Consider the following 23,817-nt stretch of genomic DNA (forward strand, 5'->3'; position numbering starts at 1 on the left):
GGTGTGCTAGGTGCATCTTCCCAATCTCGAGTCTCAAGTGCCCCTTGAAAAAATTTAGGGATATTCACCAAATCCTACTCTTGAGAAAAACTATTTAACAATTTCCATGTAATCATTTCAAAAAATTTCCATCTAATAAAAAGGCCATCTAATAAAAAGGCCATTAGAAATTAGACAAACACATTTGAGTGAGATTTAAATAGTTTTAAAAAAGAGAAAATATTTTATTATTTTCTATTTTTAACTTCTATATCGCATTAGACTCAATAATTGAAAATATTACTTGTAAGCAAAATGACTACATCTTTTCTATCTTCAAACCCTTTAAACCCTTTTGACCATGTATTATTGACCTCACCAGCTCATGAAATGACTCTATCTCTCTCTCTAAAACTCCATCTCTCTCACATCATCATCTTTCTCTCTCTAAAACCCAAACTCTATCTATCTCTCTTACATCATCGTCTCTCTCTTTCTTAAAACTCCATCTCTCTCTCTAAAACTCAAACTCAATCTCTCTCTCTAAAACTCCATCTCTTTCTAAAACCCAAACTCCATATCTCTCTCTCTAAAACTTCATCTCTCTCACACACATAAGAAGGTGTGCTTGTGTTCGAGCTCAAGCTAAACCCCTTGATTAGTAAACTCACCGAGAAGCGAAGAGAGGGAGATGGAGTTTTAGAGAGACTGAGATGGAGTTTGAATATGGTGTCATTTTAGTATTGTTTGGGTAAAAAATTTATGGTCAAAAGAGTCCACGAGATTGTAAGATAAAAAAGATGATGACTTTTGGCTTATAAATAATATTTTCAATTATTGGGTCCCATGAGATATGAAGTTAAAAATGGGGGATAATGAGATATTTTTCCTTAAATAAATGCTTTAGAACTGGGAATCAAATTTGGATTAGCTGAACCTATCTAGATTGGCCAAATCGGGTGATCTAGATTCACTGAATTGGATAAAATAATAAAAACAAATCAAGAAAAATCACTGAAAAGCGAGCGACTTAAGGGGTTATAGACCATATCACCCACCCACCAAAACCTATCAAAATTGGGCAATTCCCAATTCAGGTTACTATTTTTGAAGACTTATGTATGATTTGATAAATTTTTTGAATGGGTGTAGTTTGCATAAGGGTACAACCTTAAACAATCAAATTAAGGGGCACATCCAAATTTTATCATAAGATATTTTTGGTGTGAAAAACTTATTAGGATATCATGACAATCTATTTTTATATCTAATTATAAGATTTTAAACTATGAGGTTCAAATAAAGTAGATCCCTAAACATAAGAAAATATTAAAAATAGATAGTTCCGATAATCTATTGTAAGATATTTGGGACCAAATTATTTTTATTTTTTTTATATTTGTACATCTAAAAGCCGAGATGATCAATCCGAAGCATCAAAACAAAATCGTACGATGGATTATTGAGGTGCACCTTAATTCTACGTGCAGCCCTTTATAAACTTTTTATTTTAACATTTAAAATTAAGGAGTATGTATGTTATGCTCCTTCGGGGGTATATACTGTGCATTTATTTCCTTAGGCAAAAGACTAACTTATGAAGATTTTTTTTAATCCAAAATTTAGGGAACCATCTTAAAGTTATTAGAGGATTATATTCAAAAGAAAATTTTTGAATTTTGAGCTTTCAAATACTTAGATTTCACCCCTCGAAAAATTGGATGTTTTCTATTCAACCTGGAGGCATTATTTTTCCAAGCTCATAAAGAATGCAATTGAAAAAAAATAATCATTGCGTATAGCATATGTTGAAGATGTCATATAAACAAAAATCGGTGTCCTACAAAATAGTTTTAATTTGGATTTCAAGGGAATAAATGAACAATATACTCCTCCAGAGCATGCAATATTTTGGCTAAAATTAAACCAGGAAGATTTTGAAGGGGCCCATTCCTCGTTCGAAAATACCCGAACTATCCCCTCCAAGTCGTCACTCACGAGTTGTGATTCCCGCGATCCAGTGTGGCTGGGTTCAAAAACAAAAACCTAAAACCTCTTCCCTAAAAACTTATCTCCGAAAATGAAAGCTTAGATTCATAAGGGCGATTATTTTACTGCTCCATGCAACTTCATTCGGGTAACTCGTCCTCTAATGACTATAGTTTTTTTTTTGTCATTTTTGTGCATTTTTTTTTTCCGATCATCTTTCCTTCTGCAATGGCTATCGTTCGTTTCATTTTCACTGATACAAAGAATTCAATGCGGTTTCTATTTCGTTGGTTTTTACCCATGTCTTAAGTCAACAAATCAAAAGCTTGAAGCTCCTTTCCTGCAGCATTTCTTTTACTGATTCATGTAACCTGCTTTTTTCCTACTTCAATGTTATTTTATCTTTTTTTTTCTTTTTGATTGCAATTTTCGTTTTACTTGTCTTTTTGCAACATATTTCATTTGATATTTGATATATTTTTTTTTTTACGGATGCGAACTTGTGTGTTGGGATTTTTTATTTCCTTGTTTTAGACGCAGGGTTTCAGATTTTTAAGAAAATGAACGTTACCTTTACGTGTTTTGTATGCTTTTTTTAAATTTTTTTGAGATTTTTTAGTGATTTATGCAAATCTCTGTGAATTGACTCAGTTGCTTCCGAGGATGCCCCATTTAATAAATTCAAGGAAGCAGATCAAGAGTAAAGTGAAAATTGTTGCTTCAATAAACAAAGGCAACACTAGGGATGAAATTAAAATCCTAGACAACAGCAAACAGGTAAAGAAATCAAATGGAGAGGGGAAGAGTGATCGAACAGGTTCTGATGTTTTTTCAAGTAAAAATTCAGGTCGAAAGGCTAGTAGAGTGAGGGAAATCTCTTCAGGTTCGGAGAAACCAGTCAAGAAATCAAATGGTAAAGGGAGAAATGATGAATCGATTTCTGCTTCTTCCTCAAGTAAGCTTGGAGCTCAAAGGGTTGGTATGGTGAAGAAAATCCCTGAAGAGAAACAGGTAAAAATTGCAAATGGAAATAGGAAAACAGATGAGTCAGTGTGTTCTACTTATACTGGACAGTTGGCAAGGGGAAAAGTAAGTAAAACAAGGGATATTTGTTATGATACTGATAATTACAAGGGAAAAAGTTCTAGAGAGAGAAAGTCTGCCATTTCAAAGCCTAAACATGCAGCTAACAGTGCTTCTTCCAATGCAGAAGGCGAGAGCTCTGAAGCTTTAAAATCACCTATGAAGAAAACTCAGCCATTGAATAGGGCACATTCAAAGTCCACGAGTAAATTATCAGAGTGGCACCCTGATCAAAAGATAGATATTGGGTCATCACGTCTTGATCGCAAAGGGTTGCAAGCTTCTATTAACCTAGAATCTGATCGAGTGAAGAGAAAATATGACAAGTTCAGGCCACCAAAAAGAGAGAACTTATTTAAAAGCTCTGAATATTCGAGTGATAAAGGTGTTAGAAAGTCTTTTAACAAGAAGACTGCCATTGAATCAAATTCAAAGGAATTTGTGGATCATAGGCTTGTTTCCTCTAGGCCTTCTAGGAGGTCTGATAAGCAAAACCAGCTAAGCAATGGAGCTTTGAACAGTGTTGGTAAACTCAAACGCAAAAAAGGCTCAGATGATGAATCAACTATAATTGATGATCAGCCAAAGAAAAGGAAAAGGGTCATTCGTTTGGATCCCAATGATATCTCGAATAAGCGTCTCGTTGATGGCAATGAGGAGCATAAAGATGATGGGCTTTGTGCTAAAGGTGAGTAGTATGCGTACATTTTATATATTCAATCGGTTATCTCTTGCTTCCGAAGCTTCTCATGGCAATATATCATAGCTTGAATATTTTTGATTTTTTGGTTACCAGAGAATTAATTATATATTCATAGCATAATTACGTTTTGATCAGTTGTAACATGGCTACATTCTTTATATCTGTTGCTAGCATTCGCAACAACGTGAGTACAGCTTTTCAATATTTTTTTTTTTTTTTTTTTGTGAATAAGTAAACCAAGTTGAGTGGCATTTTGGGAGGAACTTGCAGCTGCTTTCTTGTTATCACAATGTTTTCTGCCTTATAGATCTAGTGGGAGATAATACGTGCTAGGATTCCATATAGGTATTGTTCTTTATAGCATATCTGACTTATATTTATATTGCTGTAGCAGGTTATGCATAATTTGTAATCATAACTCTTTTCATTGGTTTATGGCTTTTCTCAATGATGTTGTTGTCACTTATTCTGTGTTCATTCAGTGCAGGAGAAGTCTATGGAGAAAGAACTACAACTGTCACTGAATGCACAGTTTCGTGCTATACAACCAAGTCCAGACATTATTTCCTTTGTTGAAGATAATGTATGAAAATGGGTGATCAATGGATATTTATTTTTGTTTGCTTTCGAATTTAGGGAAATTAAGCATATTATTGTTGTTTGCAGCTCCTGGGGCGTAGGCGTTTAATTGAATTGCGAAATGCAGGCTACAATATTCAGTTGCCTGTTCCTTTAGATAATATTCCTTTCTCTAACAATCCAGAACGAGAGAAGATTGAAGAAAATGTATGGCTTCTTGGATTACTGTTTTGAATTTTTTGACTTTATTATTTTTTTGTTAAGCAAATATCATGCATTTTTAAGAAAGCTGTAATTGATATTAACCTAATGTTGCTCGTGACCTATCGCAAAAGGAAAGGGGAAAATATAAGAAGAATTTAATCTGATATTGGATGAATACCTGCGGCTACGAGGTTTTTCGATCATGTATGTCTTTTCACAAAATTTTTGCAATGATATAGGTCTTATCATTTCACCTTGTATTATTAGTAGTGTGGATTTGTTTCCTGTTTCCCCAGTCTGCTGTGTGAGTTTGAACACCAATTAATGAGGGATGATTAGGGCTACACGTAGGATGCTTCATACTATTATCATTTTAGTGGACTTGGTCATATAGAGTAGTAGTGGTTTCCATGTCATCTATGTTCTCCTGCTATTAGGGCAGTAGTACATTTGCATGTATGATTGTTATTGGTCTTTCTAGATATTATGAAATATTGGTTTTTAACGATATGCTATCGTGGTTCATCATGGCAGTCTGATTTTATTGCTTACCTGATTTTGATTTCCTTGATTTTCCTGAGCACATTTGGGTCACGATATGTTATTTTTAAATTTCTTTTCCCTTGACGGTAGGGTTCAATTATATTAGTTGAGGCTGTTGTTCACATCACATTTCCAGCTAGATCCCTGATGTGTCTATTTTGGATTGCTAATCAGAAAATAATATCAATTGCTTTCTGAGCAACCAGGTCATTGTGTGGGTCTGTATGGTTATTCAATTCTCTCTTCTTTTTACCTGAAATTTCCTGGATTGTGTAAGTCATCAGGTTCATCTTGGACGGTATCCATGATGAATGAATATCTCTTTCCTTTTGTAATTTTTGACATTTGAAAAGAAGAAGATCTTGGAATTTCATAAATATTTTTATTATTAAGTTTTATTAGAATTTTGAGTTTCTTGCTTCATTCCATTCCTATTCATGCCTGTGTGAGTTATTTTCTTCTTTCGGCAAAAACTATTTGCTTTCAATGAAATGCTCTATGCATTTGGTATGTGCATGCTTGTCTGTATATGCGTTCAAAAGTTCTTGGAAGTTCTTGACATAAGTAAGTTATCGTTTTTCTTCTTTTATAAATATCTCTCTTAAACTGTGGCAAGTTTTGTAAGAATTCCGAGTTTTTATGAGAATTCTGACTTTCTTGCTTCATTTATATTGGTGCCTGTATGTGTTAATTTTCTTCTACTGGGGAAACTCTATGAATTTCAGTGAAATGCTATATGCTGTTGGTCTGTGCTCACTTGTTGTCTGTATAGGTGTTCAGGAGCAAGTTGACCTTTTTTGCCGCTGCAAAGGTTTCTTCCTCTTTTCCTCCTCCAGAAGTTTCAGAGATCGCGTTTGCCGGTTGGTGATTGCTATTGCATTTGAGTACTATTTTGTGCATGATGATGAGAATCACTTCCTTATTTCTCTCTTTCTGAATGTTATAATTTTAGATACCAAAATTCTTTAAAAGTGTCTGTGTTATAGTTTATATTATTTCTATCATATAATGAATCTAAATATGGTCTTGAAATTTTGAGATGACTAGATTCATTTAAGATTAAGGTGCAAGTGGATGACTAAGATTTATTTTAAGATTAAGGTGCAAGTGGTTGTTTGTTGATCGTTTATGTCAGTTCCTGCTCTTTTTATGACTGGAAAAACTGATTCTGCAAACACTTCTCTATGACAAATATATCTTGGTTTTTGGGTGCATTTGGGCTTTTATCGTCTTTATCTATTAGGTGCTTCAGACTAGGATAGATAGACGGCTACATCTGTCATTTGAAGACTTGATTTCAGGCATTTTAATAATTTCCACTCTGTGAGTCTATTGTATATCTGTTGGAGTTATTTGATGAGAATGTGAGGAGTGTGCATCATTATTTAATATTCTACTAGATTACTAACTTGGAGAGCCCGAGAGTGTGTTTCTTAGGTTTTAGAAAATAGATTACTAGACAGTAATATGTTCATGTTATTTCCTCTCCTAATCCTTGGCGGTTGTAGACAAATCCTCAATAGAAAACTGTTAATGTAATGTTCAGATTCAGTATGTGTAATGTTTGCATGTTCCTTGTGCAATTGTTGAAACAGCTGTGCTGCATTGTCTGCTGATGAGTGGCTCCCCTCATTAAAATATTAGATAGAAATGCTATCACAACAGCATTTAATTAACACAAGTGGCGAGAAACATCAGCATTTGTGAGAGAATATGTTTCTATGCAAATGTGGCTGAAGTTTTTGAGTACACAATAATTGTTGATACCTGCGCACATGTGCAACATCCATGTGTTTATGTAGGTGGATTGATGCTGACATGATCCTTCCTGCTTATTAAATTCCCTACTCAATGCCTGTGTGACAACTGTGGCTTCGAGAATATGTTTCTAATCAAATGTGGCTGAAGTTTTTGAGTATGCCATAATTGTTGATACTTGCGCACAAGTGTAACATTCATGTGTTTATGTTGGTGGATTGATGCTGGCATGCTCCTTCCTGATTCTCATTAAATTCCTGACTCAATGCCTATGTACATCTAAGTCTTCCTTTCATGACATAAACTGTGCCCCTTCATTCATCTCTTCCGTAAGGTCTTGGACCAAACTATGGTTACTTGTTCTTACTAATGGCATTTAAATTTCATACCAGTTTCCCACTGAGGTCAAGTCCAGTAGTCCTTCCTTAATCTAGACCATCCTATATTGCTACTCTTATGCTTTGCTGGTGAATGGACAGTGCAGTTACTATGAGGTCATATTAACAGGTCTAATAATTCTTCTTTGGACACAGGAAGGTCAAATGTTGGAAAGTCTTCATTGATGAATGCACTCACTAGGCAGTGGGGTGTGGTTCGGACATCAGATAAACCTGGATTAACACAGGTATTCAACAGTCTTGTAAAAATATATAGTTCAAGGATCTTTTGGATTCATTTGTTTGTCTCTGTGACATTCTTTGTAACTTGGATTTTGTTTCTTTTAGACTATTAATTTCTTCCAGCTTGGACCAAAGCCCTGCTTAGTTGATTTACCTGGATATGGTTTCGCATATGCAAAGGAAGAAGTTAAAGATGCTTGGGAGGAACTTGTAAGTGTATTTTTGGAGCTGAATATTTAACCTTTTACTTTTTGATGCATTAAGATCATGTTCTCCATTTGATTTATCAGAATTTCTGTGTTACCATCTTAAACATTGGTCATTGTGGCGCTCTTGATGCAAACCAACTTTTTTCCTCGCTTATTTCACAGATGAAATTCTTGTTTGCAACACTCTTCAACAGTTTTGACTTTTGAGTAACATTTATAGGAAAAATTAGTTTTGATTTGAGTCATTATTTGTTTTAAAAATGTGATGTCCTTTGTACATGATGCCCCATGGGCTAATCTAGTACTTTTTTTTTATGTGTACACCACCCTGTCCATTCATCTCTCTATACTTTTTTCTGAGAGAATTGATTGGTTGTGAACTTTAAATTTGTACCTGGAATAAACAAAAAAGGTGTCATGGAGCAATTGAAATCGATACATTTGTCAAGTATTTTTTCCTTGGATTGCCATTGTTGCCAGCTGAGTATTATGTTTTTCTGTTGGGAAATTTACATTGTGGACCCTCCTCCAAACTCAGGTGTCAAAAAACATCCTGCCTTTTCAAACACTACATGCGGCCCCATAGTATCCCACTTCTCTACCCAACCCCCACCATGCAATCCTCCTCAGAGTGAATTGTTTTTTGATGTAATCTGTCCTAGTCTCACTCTCTCTCTCTCTCTCTCTCTCTCTTGCATCCATCTCTGCATCCTAGCTGGCCATTTCCGCTCCCTATTCCTCTACTCCCAAACCCCCTCCTGCCTTCGCTCTATTAATAAAACAGGATCAGCTTCACCCCTGCTCCCTCCAAGTCTCTTCTTGTGCATTGTGCCCAACACCATTAGAACCCCTTATAGAATTTGCATAGAATTCCCATTAAAAGATCTCCAACTCAGCTAGACAATGGAAAATATTGTGTTTTGAAGCTTAGTGGGGTCTAACTCAGGTAAATCTTTGAGCTTTCAATTTTGTCCTAATGAGAGTCAGTTTCTAGCACTATAAAAAGTTGGATTCTTAGGCATACTCGTCTTTGATAATCAGTCTTTTGAGACTCAAATGTGCTGAAAACCTGAAAAAAAAGACTCAAATGTGCTGAAAACCTGAAAGAGGGTTGTGTTCTTAATGTTAAGAAAAAGTTGGTTGAGCAGGAGGGGCTGGGGTCGTGGTGGTAGCATCCCCACACCCAATTACCACATCGTGGTATCCATTCCTACCACTGACACCCCCAATTAACACCTTCAAAATGTAACTCCCCTATCTATTAAAAAATGGGTAGCGGCCTGTCTTCCCCACTGAATTACCCAAAAAAAAAAAAAAAAGAAAAAAAAAAAGTTTTTTGAGCCAAATTGATTTCTTATCTCCAGATCAATCTCGGAAGCTTCTATTCTGAGGATGCTTTGTCGAATATCTAGTTTTCTTTGCACTGTTGATGTGTGAATTTTTGGTCAAGCTTTGAGACTTTAGTTGAAAGGTATTTTCTTTATTCATTGATTGCGAACTTCTAAACTTGAAATTTTGATTAAAACTCCAATAAACAAAATGGTTTTCTATAATTGATCCCTTTATTACGGAAATTTCTGCTGATTAAAAGATCGGTTTTTGTATTCCTTCGATTGCTGCTCACTAGATCAGTCGCTGAGCCTTCTATTGGCTGAAAAACCCTTTTAGAAGTTTGTTTCAGTTCTAGGAATAGCTTGGTTTTCTGATCATTAATCTATGATCATTCAAATAACCGAAAAACCAGCTTTTGGATGCTATAGAAAAACCCTAGAGAAAAGTTGAAGTCTTGGACCCCTTGTGATGCTCTGGTCACCCCTTTAATTTCTTCATATAGGAAGGATGAGGAAGATTTTGTCTTTGGGTGTTTGCTTCATGTATACGAGTCCTTGTACGTGGAGGGTTGGGGTCCTTATATGGTCCTTGTATATGGAAGAGGAATTTTGAAGGTAACATCACCCTGTTATTTGTAGGAGAGTTAGGAATGTGCTTCGGGTTTCTGGGGTGAAGATGGAGGGAAGAGTTGCTGAAGATGGAGGAAGAGTTGGTTGGGATGAGTGTGCTTAGGGGGTTTTAGGTAGACTTGGAGGGAAGAGGTGGCTGACCATTTTTTTGTGGGAGGTGCTGGTGAGAGAGAGAGAGAGAGAGAGAGAGAGAGAGAAAGTGAGAGAGAGAGAGGACAGAGAGTCCCATATTGCTCTATTTTTGGTCTTGGGGTTGGATAGAGATTTAAGCCAATGTTTTATGGCAGATTACACAAAAAATTTGGCCTTGAGGAGGAATTTTCTGAGTGGGTGAAGTGTAGGACAGCAGCAAAACGTGCGATAGAGAGAGAGAGAGTGGCTTTGAGGAGGATTGCACTGAGTGGGTGTAGGGAAGCGGGGAAACATGGGGGACATGTAGGGATTGAAAACGTGAGATGTTTTTCAACACCTAAGTTTTGCAAACCCCTCTGCAATGTAAATTTCCATTTTTTGCTTGTTCTTCCATGTTTTCTTGTTCTCAACTTTATGCATTTGATCGTCAAGGAAGCATGGTTTTTTTTTCTTGCATATATATGATCGATATTCAACTATTACTAAATGTACTCCATCATGTTGTCTATTTCCTTCACTTTTCCAATTAACCTGGAACTCTTAGGGCACGTTTGGTTCGCATGAAGAAAAAATTCCCTCATGTGGTTAGGCGTAGGAATATTTTCACACCGATTAGCTGCCAAGTGAAAAGATGCACTGAGACCAATTGGTGTGAAAATATTCTCACACCTAACCACATGAGAGAATTTCTTCATGTGAGTATTTTCCGAATAATATTTTCACGTGAACCAAACATGCCCTTAGTGTTGGCTTTCCCTGACAGAACTGTAAAGGTAATTTCCCTCAAGTAGTGCGCTCACACCAGTAGTAGAAGTGTGAACTGTACTAAGTGATTTGGAAAGAAGCAACCTGTTATCTAACCACCCCCCTTCTTTTTGCAAAAAGTGAAAAAAAAAAGAAAAGAAAAGAAAAGAAAGAAGCAACCTATCCCTTAAGGTTTAATCCTAATTGGTCACCTAATTCGGTGTCTTCCAATAATATACTTTTAAGTGTCGAGTATGTAACAATAAAAGAAATGTTTTGTGGGTTGGTCTTTACCTCAAGTGTGGTCAATAACCAAAGTGCCCCTTGCTGGAAATTACTTGAGTAAGTTGAGGTCGAAAAGTTACAGTAGACCTTAGAAAATTATCTGACCAAGTTTAGGTCATTAATTTTCATGACACCCATTGATACAAACTTGCTAACTTTAAATGAAGCTCCTAAGCTCACTTTCTCAACAAAAATTTGAAAAAAATTTCTAGGCTTTGATGGATCATGCAGATTGCCCCCACAAAAGAAGCCAGGTTTACCCATCAGCCAATTCACACCAACCTGAAAGTAACACCAAGAAAGTATGTATTGGGGCTATTGGCTGGGTGTTAGGGCAGGGAGGCCCTTCCACCTGCCTCTTATGGCCTCCCGGAAAGATAGAAACCCTGAAAGTAGCCATCCCATGAGACTTGAGATAATCTTTCCCTCCCCCCCTCCCCCCAATTAATTGCTGCTGGAATGCACATACAAAAGTGGATATGAACACATAATGGTGGCTTTGATTATATAGAGATGAGGGGATTGCCTTTCGTGCATAATATTCTTAAGAAATTTAAGTGTTTGCACCATTTTGTGAATGGAGTAAGTGAGTAACCCGCCCTGATTTCCTGTCATTGCAGGTAAAGGAGTATGTGACCACACGAATTAATCTGAAGAGAGTTTGTCTGCTGATTGATACCAAGTGGGGTATGAAACCAAGGGACCAGGAGCTCATCAACTTGATGGAGAAGTAAATCAACCTCACCCTTCTACGTTTTGTGACTGTTACATTCTTTTCATAGCATGGTCACAGGATTAAATTTTGCGTTAAGAAATTTTTTTTCCTGAAGATTCTTTTATTATTTGGTTGTTATTGTATTGGTGGTCAATGCAGCAGGCTTGCTATCACCCTTTGAATTGGTGACAGTAGTGAAAATGCCACCCCAAAGGCAAGTTTTAAAATAGGAGAGGATAGACCTCAAGAGTTCTTTTCTTTCCTATAGCATTATGAACTTGCACATTATGAACTTGCAATGGGATGATACGCTGTGTAAGAGCAGTGCATTAAAACCCATGGCAACTGAAGCATAAAAAACTTTGAGTTTTTTATTTAGCGAAAAGTCTTGAGAAATTTGGTGGAAACTCAATTAAAATCTTGCTAAAAGCTTTGACAAAATTCCCGGGAACAATTACTTGTGCATGACATGTGTAGACGCCATAAAGATCTGGAGGGATACTGACTTAATTTTTGCTATTTATCAGGTCACAAACTCAATATCAAATCGTATTAACTAAGACAGATACCGTCTTCCCAGTTGATGTGGCTCGTCGTGCGATGCAAGTGCGGGAGGTGATCAATCAAACACTCACTCTATTGTTCTCTTCTCTTTTATTTGTAGTGTAGATACACCATCCCCTGATTTTCTAAAATATTGAAAATGTGGGTTAATTTTTTTACAGGCCCTTAAGAAGAACAAGTCCATTGTTCAGCCAGTGGTATGCTATGTTTATCCCCTTATTTATGGCTATCATCAATTTGTTGGTAATTTTAGGAACTGTTTGGATGACAATTAATTTTATCAGGAGTACAATCATATCTGAAACTAATATATACTCTGCGTAAATTATTTTCGTAGTTGTTTGGTACATATCTTATATTATAGCTAATATTTGTTAATTATTCAATTATTTTGGCACTTTTAAGATATTTTTAGTTATTTCTGGGTAAAAACATGTGATTTTCACAAACGGGTAAGGTTTGTTTAAGGTGTCAACCTTTTATACTATTGAACTAAGGTGCATATCAAAACTATGTTGAAAGATGCAGTTTTGGTGTTGGAAAGCATAGCGATGGTATGAAAATTTATTGTCACCCCTATTTCTGAAATTTAAAACTAAAAAGTGATGCAGTTCAAGCATATGTAAAAATGATAAAAAATTTCGAAAATAGATGGTTTAGATAATGTGTTACAAGATGCATTATTTTTAGGAAAAAGTTTATACAGAGCCGAGGCTCCAAGCAATGAAATTTGAGCCTACCTCAAAAATTTCAGGTTGTTTTGATGCCCAAATATTTTCAAATTGATCATCTCGACATCAAGATGCATGGACAGGAGAAAAAAATGGATTTCAAGTTTTGGAAATAGTGCATTTTGTAACATATTTTTGGACCGTCAATTTTCAAGATTTTCAAGTTTGCATAGATCTGTCGATCTATACTAGTTTTAAAGTTTTAGCATCGGAACAACCTTTTCCGATGGGTTTTTGAGGTGTGCCTTACATCAATAGTATAATGATGACACCTTATATAAACTTTACCCTTTGTAAAATTACTTTGAATAAAGTAATAAAAACTTCTCAAAAAATTTAACTTATATGTGAAACAACCTACAAGTTATCTCAGATAGTTTTTTGCAAGGGACCCTACCAAATATTCATCATTAGGATTAAATTTGTTGAAACAGTGAATTATCAATGTTTATGAGTACATGCAAACAAACCCTTAATCTAATAAATTGCACTCATGGCTAAGATCTTTGTGGGAGCCATTCTTCTAATGTCAAATAATCATGTCTAGATGATGGTTAGTTCAAAGACTGGAGCTGGTATCCGGAGTTTGAGATCAGTACTTGCCAAGGTTCCTCGGTTTGTGAGGCTATAACTGACTTATTCCTATGTAAGGCTTTGATAAAGGATCCCATTTTCTCATTTGTATCTTTTGATCCTTAGTAATTGTTGAAAGCATTAAATGTATATTTTGGCATAGAATCATGAGGTTCCTCCCTGTTTACAAGGTTCATTCGGGAAGCATAGGTTAATGATGATTTGAATGCAACAGAGTCTGAATATTTATATACTGTTTTCAATACTAGTTCAAGAAGATCATTCTCATCTTTCTTGAAGTTGTAGGGTTGGGGGAGATTTTTGTTCTAATGGATTTGTTTCACGAATGTGGTTCTGAATTTTTAGGATCAGGGTTTCTAACTTTGTGCTCTACATTTCTAACTTTGTTGACATAATTTGGAATATAATTTGGAGAAATATCATTTAGGGTGTCAAATACCCATACAAAGTTATTAAGGGGTCAAAACATTAACCCCACAATTAACATCAAAGCGCTTGCTTTGAAACTTTCTTTGGGTGCCTTTTCAAAAAATATCTTAAAAATGCCCATGTTGTCCTTGTTCAAGGTTAGGAACGTGAACAACCAGGCATATTTAAGCAATTTGTTCCACCTAGATGGCCCCTGGAGTACCCTCTAATTACCCTCTAATGTTAATTGAGATTTTTTACCCATTAATGATTTTGCAATGGCTTTTTGTCCTAAAATTGGCATTTTCCCCTTTATGGGGCCCTTAAGTGATATTTTCCCGTATATAGTTCAAAGTCTGTTGACATACCGAAGATGTTGAATGTCATTTGTACTTACCCTGCCATTCATCATAAAAGAAATTATATTTAGCCCTTGGCCATCAAGGGGTATTTAGGCAATTGGTCCCACCTAGAAGGCCCCAGAGTACCCTCTAATATTAATTGAGACTTTTTACCCACTTAATGATTTTGGTAGGGCTTTTTATCCCTAAAAATGATATTTTCCCCTCTATGTGGTTTTGACCCCATAAGTGATATTTTCCCATATATATTTCCATGATTCAGAGTTGAAACTCTCTGTTGATGCATCCAAATATGTTGGATGTCATTTGTACATACCCTGTAATTCATCATAAAAGGCACTGTGTTTGCCCATTTGCCTTTTGAGTAGGTAATAGGGTAATTCATCATAAAAGAAATTGCATTTACCCATTTGCCTTTAAGTAGGTAATGGGTAGATTAGGATAAATTTTGTTTAGTAATGGGTAGGTTAGGATCATATTTGTTTATGGGTAAGTTTTTTTTTAATCTAGATGTGTCCCTCACGCAAAGTAATTATATCTATATGTTCGCCTCTGTAAAAGCATATCCTGGCTTGAATGCGGTTCGTCGCGATTAAACTCGTATGTTGTGGGTTTATGCATTGATTGAACTGCATTGGTCATAATGTGGTGTTAATTGTACTGTGTATGTTATGTTTGGCTGACTTTGGTTTCATATTTTGTCTGTGACATATGGAAGAACTTATCCCCTCCTGTAATAAGACTGTCGGGTGGGAGCTTTACTAAATGGGATGGAATCTTGTGGACGTTGGACCCTTGGATTTGAACCGGACAATTCCTGGTTTCTTATCATAATCGGGTGGGAGCTTTACTAAAATGGGGTGGTTTTAATAAGAAAACTGGACGCCCGGTTTTTAATTGGCTCTAACCGATTTTTATAAGAAAGCGAGTCCAAACTGGCCCATAAAAGCGAGTCCAAACCGGACAAATTCCTGATTTTGATAAGAAACTGGGTGGGTCGGGATCGTTTCCCATTCTGGATCGACTATTTATGAGACGGACTATCAGGTTTCAAAACCTTGGTTGGATTTTGTGGCACATTAATGCCCATCTAAAACCTTATAAAAAATAATTTGAAAAAAATATAATTTGACCTTGTGGATGCTCACGCTCGCAAATTCAAGTTTAATATTAATTGTAGAATAATTAAAAATAAATAATACAAATAATCTTGATTCTATGTTTTATTTTCTTTTAGTATGAGACATTGGGAGGGTACTGTACATCCTTTAAACGTCCGCGTCATCTGGACACTATATTTTCCTCACTAAATTGACATTATGATATCTTAGTAAATATCTCTCTCTAAAAATTTGTGAAATGGAAAAATATCTATACATTTTGGTTAGATCACTGGTGGCACCAAAAATTGAAATTAGGATCCAATTTTCTGGGGCAGAATATTAGTGAAATAGTCAAATCACCAAAAAAGAATTACAAAATCAACCAACTTGTAGACATAATGGTTACTTTTATAAGATCGTCTCATTCAAGTACCTCAAGTATTTATTATTAAAAAGGCCCAAAATGCCATTGTTCAAAGTTTTAAGCGTATTTTTGGTAAGTTGGCTCATGATACAAGTGGATTAAATTATCAAAATGTCTCATCTTCTTCCTTATTTGAAACTCAGAACAAGAGATTTTAATGAAAAAGATATGTATATAATTTTTGGCACTTGGAATAATTTGACAGGGGCCCATTTAAGGGGACAAAATTACCAAAATATGGTTATTTATTAGGGTTGGCAATGCGCCTTGCAACCCTGCCCGGCCCTAAAAAGTGGGGCCTAGGCCATAACTATGGCTGGCTAGGGCTAGTGCCTCCTTGATTTGACCTAGCCCAACCCTCTATTTTCGTTGTTTTCTCTTTTATTTTTTCTTGGCTTGGACCAGCTCGGCCCTAACAGGGCTAGGGCTAGGGCTAGGGCTAGGGCTGGGGTTGGGGCTGGGGCTGGGGCTGGGGCCGGCCAAGAACAAAGGTTGTCCCAGCTTGTTGCCACCCTATTATATATTAGGGTCTTGCATCCCTAATAGAGGTATATTGGGTTTCTCTTACAAAATAGTTGAGGAAGTAGCAAGTGAAATATTTTAAGGAAAAACAGTTCTTGCATTAGGGAGCGCACAATGGTGTCCACTCACGCATAAACAACGGTCTTGTAGATAGATGCTAAGACAAATGGGAGTCCCACTAAAATTTAATATTGGTGGCGCTAAAATTGTATATAAAAAAAAATCTCATTTTTATGTTTATAGTTTTTTACTCATCATAGTTCATATATTCATTCCCTAAAATTTTGATTCTGAAACCCAGCTTTAAATTAGATTTAAGAGAGAGAACTCATTTAAATAGATGAGTGGGCGGATCCATTGAGACCTAATCCATATTTTAAGGCAACCCCTTTATCTGAGTGATTTTTGAGGTATTTTGACCATTTGATCTAAACAAACTCCTCTACGATTCCTACCACTTGCGACACCTGACCACACTCTCATCTTTGTGGGTTTTCCACTGAGACCCTAATTCCCAAAAAAAAAAAAAAAAAAAAAAAAAAAAAAAAAAAAAAAAAAAAAAAAAAAAACGTACCTAGGTTGGATCTAGACAGCTTTTCCACTTACGAAAGTCAATAACGCACAGGATAACGCTTCTTAATAGCCAGCCGGCCCTAGAATGTGCACATGGCAATATTCTCTCTCTACATAATACAAATTTGCACTCAAGAAAATCCTTGCACAGGTTGCGGCGTGGTGTCTCCAGCTAGAAAGTAATGGTTTAAAAAAATAAATCGCTGTCTTATTGTAGAGAGTCATTGTTTTATTATGCCGAATCGCTTGTTTCCTTCTAAGCCTGGTCATTTTTTCATATATACGTAAAACTGAAATGTGGTGATTAATTTTTTGGATCGATCGATTTCGTGTGGACTCGTATTTTTTGAATCACTAAGTGAGAACAGTTAACTTTTGAGAAAGGTACAAGTGCGCCAGTAGTTAGTGATATGTGGTTTAGAAAACGTAAATTTTATAGAAGATTACATTGAGCACATTAAAAATCCATAAAAAAAAGTTATTTTTTATGTTAAAAAAGAAAAATTTTTGTATAGAACCATAATTCTTTGTATTATTTCATAGTAGAACCTCTTTTTTTTTTTTTTCTTTTAAGCGGCATAAGGAAATCTTTAAGAATTTCATATACTCTTTCATCTCTTATCTTCCTCTTTTATTGACTTTTGACCATAAAAATTAGTCTCAACAAATATTTTTATACCATTTCATCCCAAAAAAAAATGTTAATCATATTTTTCACTTTCTACCCATTAAAAAAGTTTTTAGGTTAAAATAGAAAAAAAAGATTTGTTGGGGTTAATTTTTATGATCAAAAGTCAATAAAAGAAGGAGATAAGATGATGGAATATGATGAAATATTTAGAGGTTTTCTTATGCTGCTTGAAAGAAAAACGAAAGGAGGGTCTACAATAAAATACTACGAAGAATTAGGATTCTATATGAAATTTTCCCGTTAAAAAACTTACAATTCATCACCTATCTCGAGATATATCATCATCATTATCATGAATTGAGTTTTACTCCGACTATTTGAGATTGACTACACTAATATTGTTCTACTATTCCAGTCTATCATGTTAATATTTTTGGTTTCCAAAAATACTTATATGTATTTCTAAACAACAAGGTTTTATGGGTTATTTCCTAAACTTTATTGTAGAGAGAGAAAGATGTGGATTTAAGTCTCACATTGAAAAGGAGAGAGTTTATTGAGCTATATTTAAGAGCACGTATTCCCATACAATATACTCTTAATACAAAGATGTGAGAGATGATGCATGCATGGAGTACGTGCATGTGCGTTTGATGGCGTGCTTTGCACTTCGCATGAGGCACCCCTCGCCAGAGCACATGTGCGACGCGTTATTTTTTTGTCAGCCCAACTAAGGGATCCAACGGTCATCTAGCCATTGATTAAATGGAGGCAAAAGGAGGTTGTAACCCATCAAGAGAGTTAAAGATCATGTCATTTATAGCCGTTGATGGTACAGTAAATGTGCAGCCTCCTTGTAGCTTTACAATATGGGGCCTCTCTCATATATGAGAAACTTTTTGATCATATTTTTGAGCCTCTTAATGCACATTTCTATGCAATTCCAGCGAGCACAACAACGGGCTTATCTCCCTCTCTCTCTGTATTTGTTTTTTATCTCTTTCTCTCTTTAATACATCAAGACTCTGATGCCTAGTGTGTGGGCTCTGAGCTAGGGCACATAGAGCTTAGAAACATTACAAAAGACATATTTGTTTTCCTGTATCCTGATGACAAATTTGCTTTTCTTATGCACATTAAATACTATATCGAAAAGGGACAAATATCGTTTTGAAATAATGCACATGGTGCCCGAAAATAATAAGAGTTCTATATCTTATTTTTGAAATCATACCATTTTCTACCCTCAATTCACCCAACAAATTTTCTACATATTAAAGGACATACCCTCAGTTTAAGATTATAAGTCACTTATCTCTTTCTCACTGCTTCTATCATTGTCCTTTTGAGCTTTCATTTTACCTTTTAGAGCCTTCCACTTGAACCAAATCCACTTCCTAACGATATTTTTTATGTCGACGCTGCATATAACCAGACCACCTGAATCTACTTTCCCTCATTGTTATCACCTATTGGAGCAAACTCTAATTTTTCTTGGATGAATTCATTTAGAATTCTTTCCTTTCTTGTTTTGCCACTTATCAATTTCGACATCCTCATCTCAAACATACTCATTCTATGGATATGTTATTTCGTAAACACTCAACATTCTATCCCATAAGGCATCATTGGTCTTACAACCGTCTTATAAAATTTTCCCTTCAATTTTATTTTTATGAGAAATCACATAACATTCCAGAAGCACATATTCCCTTCGTCCACCCAACTCTAGTTCTATGCGTGACTTCTGGTTCAATATTTTTATTCTTATGGTTTATCTACCAAAGACATTGAAAATAATCTCTTTTAGGTTCTTCCTAGCATCAATCTTAACTAATTCTTCATTTCTACTCATGTTATTACTAAACTTACATTCAATATATTAAGTCTTCGTCCGATCAATTTAATACTTTTATGTTCTAGAGCATCCCTTCTAGGTTCTAACTTTATGTTGACGTCCTCTCTTGTCTTATCAATCAAAGTTATATTAGATGCCTAGTTAACCTGTCCATAACTGAAGCAAAGAGATATGGGCTTAATGCTGATCCCCTAATGTAGGCCTACTGTCACTGAAAACTCATATATCTTCTGTCTGGCAGTTGTCCTCATACTTGTTAACGCTTCCTTGTACATAGCCTTTACCATATCAATATATCCTCTAGAGACTCATTTCCTTTGGAACTCCCATCATATTAACTCTACAGGTATCATATTGCGTGCTTTATCTTAATCAATAAGAACATGTAGAATATTTTCTTTTCTTTTCTTCCTAAGTTTCTCAATCAATTATCTAAATAGGACACTAGCGTTAATGATTGACTTTTCTAGCATAGAACCAAAGTAACTTTATGATATGCATGTACTCATTGCTTAATTACTCTCTCCCTCAACTTCATAATGTGGCTCATAAGTTTGATTTTTTGATATTCCGTACAACTATGTGTAACTCTTTTGTAAATAAATACCTTGATATATATATATATATATATATATATATATATCTATATATATATATATATATATATATATATATATATATATATATATATATATATATATATATATATATATATATATATATATATATATATAAAGATTTCAAAATTTCAAATTGTAAACCTTGTAACACATCTTCTAAACCATATGTTTACAACATTTAAAAATGTCCAAAGATTTACTCAATCTACACTGCTTCTAGAAGTTTAAATTTTAGGGGGGCAAATAAATTTTTAGGGCATCTTACTAGTTTCCAACATTAAAAATATTATCATTTCACAAGATTTACATGCGCGTTTTATTTTGATTATTTAAAGTTGACACCCTATGCAAATTGCAATCTTTAGAGCATGCCAAGTCAAACACGGATCGGAAGTGCCCTATTTGATTGCGATCGGTGGGGGGCAATTAAGTCATACAATTCATACTCAATTAATTTCTTCACTATTGTTTTTCTTTTCTTTCAATTTCCTACCGTTTCCACCATGCGGCTGATCAAATCCACCAGTCAAGCACTTAGCCAAAAGATTTTATATCCTGCCTGTGGGAGTATAACCCGTCGGGATTAGCTTTAGAATCCCATATTGTAAACCTCTTCATGCTACATGCCCCCAGTATAAAAAAATTTCCTAGTTACCGCGCTATTAAAAAAGAGAAATGGCATTACGAGACTCTCTCACATGTGAATAGGACCCCAAATGATCACCATTAAATTTTGACACAGATCTCTAAAAAAGTTATGACATGAATGTTGGATTCGGATGAATGTGTTTTTTAGAGATCTGTGTCAAAATTTAATAGTGATCTTTTGGGATCATACTCACATGAATGTGGGAGGATCTCATAGCATCATTACTCTTTAAAAAATAATGTCTCAATATTAAACACATTCTATTTAATTTTTAGATAATGAGATCTAATAATTAAAAAAATTTAAAATTCAATTTTTTTTTTGAAATAATCATCTAGTAGTTTTCAATTGACTCCAATAATTTCCCAATTAGGACTTTGTGCTCTTAGCACTATGGGTTAGTTTGTTATGCCCAAGGTTTAAAAATGAACCAGATCGCCCATCTGGAAAATCAGGGTGGTTTGGCAGTCCAAATCCACGATCCGGTAGAGTGAACAAGCCAATAAAAATTTTAAAAAAATTAAAGAACAAAATTATTTATAAAAAATAAAAAATAAATGATGGGGCAGTTCTCGTAGAACCGGCAGGCTGGTTTCTGATAATTTTTGGTGGAATTAAACCGTTCCCACCTATTCCGATCCAAACCGGTTGGTTGCCGTTTTTTTGTGCCATATACTTGATCAAATCAACTTAAAAAAGTTAGAAAGCAATCGTGGAAAATAATAATAAACAAAGTAGGATTTTGTCTGAACTCTGAATAGTCTTCCCTATTTTACCTGATCAATCTATCACCCAATACGCGCCTTTGACAAAACATAGCCCCCCTCTCTCTACAAAACACCCATTTGACTCTTTCTCTCTCAAGCTTCATTTATACTTTGATCTTTCTCTCTCTTTCCCCATCTTCGACCTTCCTTAAGCCCCTCTCTCTCGCTATTATCATTCCTGCTCTGTTGAAGAGGGTATTTTCTGATGTGTCCTCTCAGAATCATTCTCATATTCCTTTCTGCTTCTCTGGCTGCATTTCTCGCCTGGAAGAACTTCCAATCTGCACCGTCGATTGAAGGTCTTAATGGAGAGGATAAACAACCCCAAGGCTCAACCTGCGGCCGTCTCTCCAAGGTACGCTGATCATTGTGTTCTGTTCATGTCTTTGCACAAATGTCATCTGGACCGTTCATTGATAAGTAAAATCTTTTTTATTGGGCTACAGCCCTAACAAAATAAGTTAGGTAAGGAAGAATTCTGATTTTTTAGCTCTTTGCTCGTTCTTATTGCATAGATTAGCTCACATCAATTTTGACATAATTTTAGAATTATGGTTATGATTTGTAAAAAAGATTTTGTTTTTGTTACTAAATTTCCCAAACCAGGCAGAAATTTTCAAGGAATATTAAACCAGTGTTCAAAAGGTTGTCGATCAGACTCAGAGTCTTGGACTGCGTTGGGAGGTTACCAATTTTGGTTGGAAACTCTGGAATCGCCCGAGAGTCCCAGTTTTCTAGTAATTTTAAGTTTTGTTAAAACTTAGGATTTGGCCCCGTCAGACCCACAGCCCTCGGGCTTGGGCCTCTATGTCGAAAGATAAGTCCGACTTGTAAAACACTGGTTCAAAAGGAAAAATACGTAATGAGACCATTTACCTTTAGTACAATGTGGTTACAATTAATGTTGATCTGAAACTGGGTGGCTTCATTTCACTTACCAAACTCAAAGTTTAAAGTTTTTTTTTTTGAACTTTATGATACACCCAAACTATCACATTTCATATAAGGTGGTTGGTTATAAGTGATTGTAACGTCTGTGTACCAAAGGTAAATGGTCTTGTTGCATACAATCTCATTTAGAGAACCTCCAACTGTGTCCTTGATAATTAAGGATTTAGGTTATATTTGAGAAAAATCTAAAAACATTAGTAATGTTGATTAATCCTCTAACCCCTCTTTTTATTTATTTATTTATTTTGGCTTTTTGGTATAACTAATTGCACCTTCCATTTTCAGGTTTTTTGGGCATGTGTAGATATGGCCAGTGGTAAATACCTATGGAGAAACCTAGCCCCGGGGAAAAGTGAATTGAGGACTTCTTGATATTAAGTAGGTGCATTATTTAGAAAATGGTGATTGCGAAATGTTGTGCGAGTCCACCTCATGAAAATTGATCATGAAAAGTTCTTGGAGCAGTGATCGTAGACTTTAACCTAAGAAATAAAATATTTACCCGGACCATAAAATTTTTGTTATCCTCCTTGTTTGAGCATGTAAATCCTGGATTCCTCGATTAATCTTTGACATGGCATAAAATATGTCTATCATTGAATTATTGGGTGCATTTTATATAATAAATATATACAATACCATTTATTTTTTATACAAGGAGATCACAATTATCATTGACAATTAGATTTGAAGTCGAGCCTTAAGGATGTGTTATTATTTAGACACAAAGTTCAACACAAAATTTATCAAATTTTGTGATACACTTTCATCTATTGGATTTCACATCGAATAGGAGATTGCGACGTCTTTGTACCAAAAATAAATAGTCTCATAGTATAAGAACCCTTTTATATAAGGCATCACTAGGCGAACATTCATATCATGCCAAAAGATGCAACTATGGTGTTGGAAACCGTAAATTCTATTCCCAACTCTACTTACAAATTTTGAAGCTCCAAAAGTAATGTAGAGATAGAGAGCACATCAATAAATACTTGAAAATCTAAAAAATGGACGGTTTAAATAATATTTTAAAAAATACATTATTTTTAAAACTTGAGATCCAATTTTTTTTATATTCATACATATATAGTCCAAGATGCCAAGATGATCAATTGAGCGACTTTCCAGCATTTGAACAACCTTTTATGTTAGGTTTCTAATGCGCCCCCTTAATTCTTTATAATTTAAGGTTGAACCCCTTAAAACTTCTTCCTTATTTAGCTAAAAAGAGTATATTTATGTTGGAGCAAGTATATATAGAACGACTTGAATGGATTATTATTGTAATTCATGACGAGATTTGGGGTATAGAACATGATGGTAAGCATGCCTTACTGTGACTAGTTTCGAAGTTGTCAATTTATTCTACATTTCTAAACTTGTTCTATATGTGGGTAGGGTCATTTTGAGTTATTTTCACCGCAACGACCAAATTCACGAGGAAATAGTTTATATAAGATGTCAATGTCATGGAAAAGTATACCGATGGAAGATTTACTTTTAGCACAAAGAAGTCACAATCTTTAGATTTCAAATTGGGTCGCTGTGAGCAT

General features: G+C 35.2%; 1 protein-coding gene and 1 long non-coding RNA gene across 9 annotated transcripts; both read left to right on the forward strand.

Moving 5' to 3' along the window:
- Positions 1 to 1,971: 1,971 nt before the first annotated feature.
- Positions 1,972 to 13,662, forward strand: LOC18433587 (P-loop containing nucleoside triphosphate hydrolases superfamily protein). Of its 8 annotated transcripts, none has more exons than XM_020666624.2 (12): positions 1,972 to 2,116; positions 2,620 to 2,979; positions 3,179 to 3,739; positions 4,237 to 4,337; positions 4,421 to 4,540; positions 5,853 to 5,940; positions 7,372 to 7,463; positions 7,564 to 7,668; positions 11,410 to 11,519; positions 12,032 to 12,119; positions 12,230 to 12,265; positions 13,347 to 13,662. In XM_020666624.2, the coding sequence occupies exons 3-12, from the start codon at positions 3,211 to 3,213 to the stop codon at positions 13,428 to 13,430; spliced, it is 1,353 nt and encodes a 450-aa protein (XP_020522283.1). In that variant the 5' UTR covers positions 1,972 to 2,116; positions 2,620 to 2,979; positions 3,179 to 3,210; the 3' UTR covers positions 13,431 to 13,662. The 8 variants fall into 7 exon arrangements, 6 of the variants coding, with proteins under 6 accessions (XP_020522283.1, XP_088731163.1, XP_088731162.1 ...); XM_088875037.1 differs by having other exon boundaries at positions 5,861 to 5,940; XM_088875036.1 differs by having other exon boundaries at positions 4,242 to 4,337.
- A 7,581-nt stretch (positions 13,663 to 21,243) lies between these two features.
- Positions 21,244 to 22,776, forward strand: LOC105420592 (uncharacterized). The gene is made up of 2 exons (XR_966652.3): positions 21,244 to 21,665; positions 22,547 to 22,776. It is a non-coding gene; the product is annotated as an uncharacterized LOC105420592 (long non-coding RNA).
- The last annotated feature ends 1,041 nt before the right edge of the window (positions 22,777 to 23,817 follow it).

Source organism: Amborella trichopoda, chromosome 8, assembly GCF_054954075.1.
Source record: "Amborella trichopoda isolate Santa Cruz 75 chromosome 8, AtrichopodaSantaCruz75HAP2 v2.0, whole genome shotgun sequence".
Classification (NCBI taxonomy): Eukaryota; Viridiplantae; Streptophyta; class Magnoliopsida; order Amborellales; family Amborellaceae; genus Amborella; species Amborella trichopoda.

What these genes read in the sequence shown, in the direction of transcription:
- LOC18433587 (XM_011624775.3), top strand. Translation starts at nt 2,632, where the DNA reads ATGCCCCATTTAATAAATTCAAGGAAGCAGATCAAGAGTAAAGTGAAA. An exon ending in ATAAACCTGGATTAACACAG is followed by an intron (nt 7,464 to 7,563) that starts GTATTCAACAGT and finishes TGTTTCTTTTAG; the next exon opens with ACTATTAATTTCTTCCAGCT. An exon ending in GTGCGATGCAAGTGCGGGAG is followed by an intron (nt 12,120 to 12,229) that starts GTGATCAATCAA and finishes ATTTTTTTACAG; the next exon opens with GCCCTTAAGAAGAACAAGTC.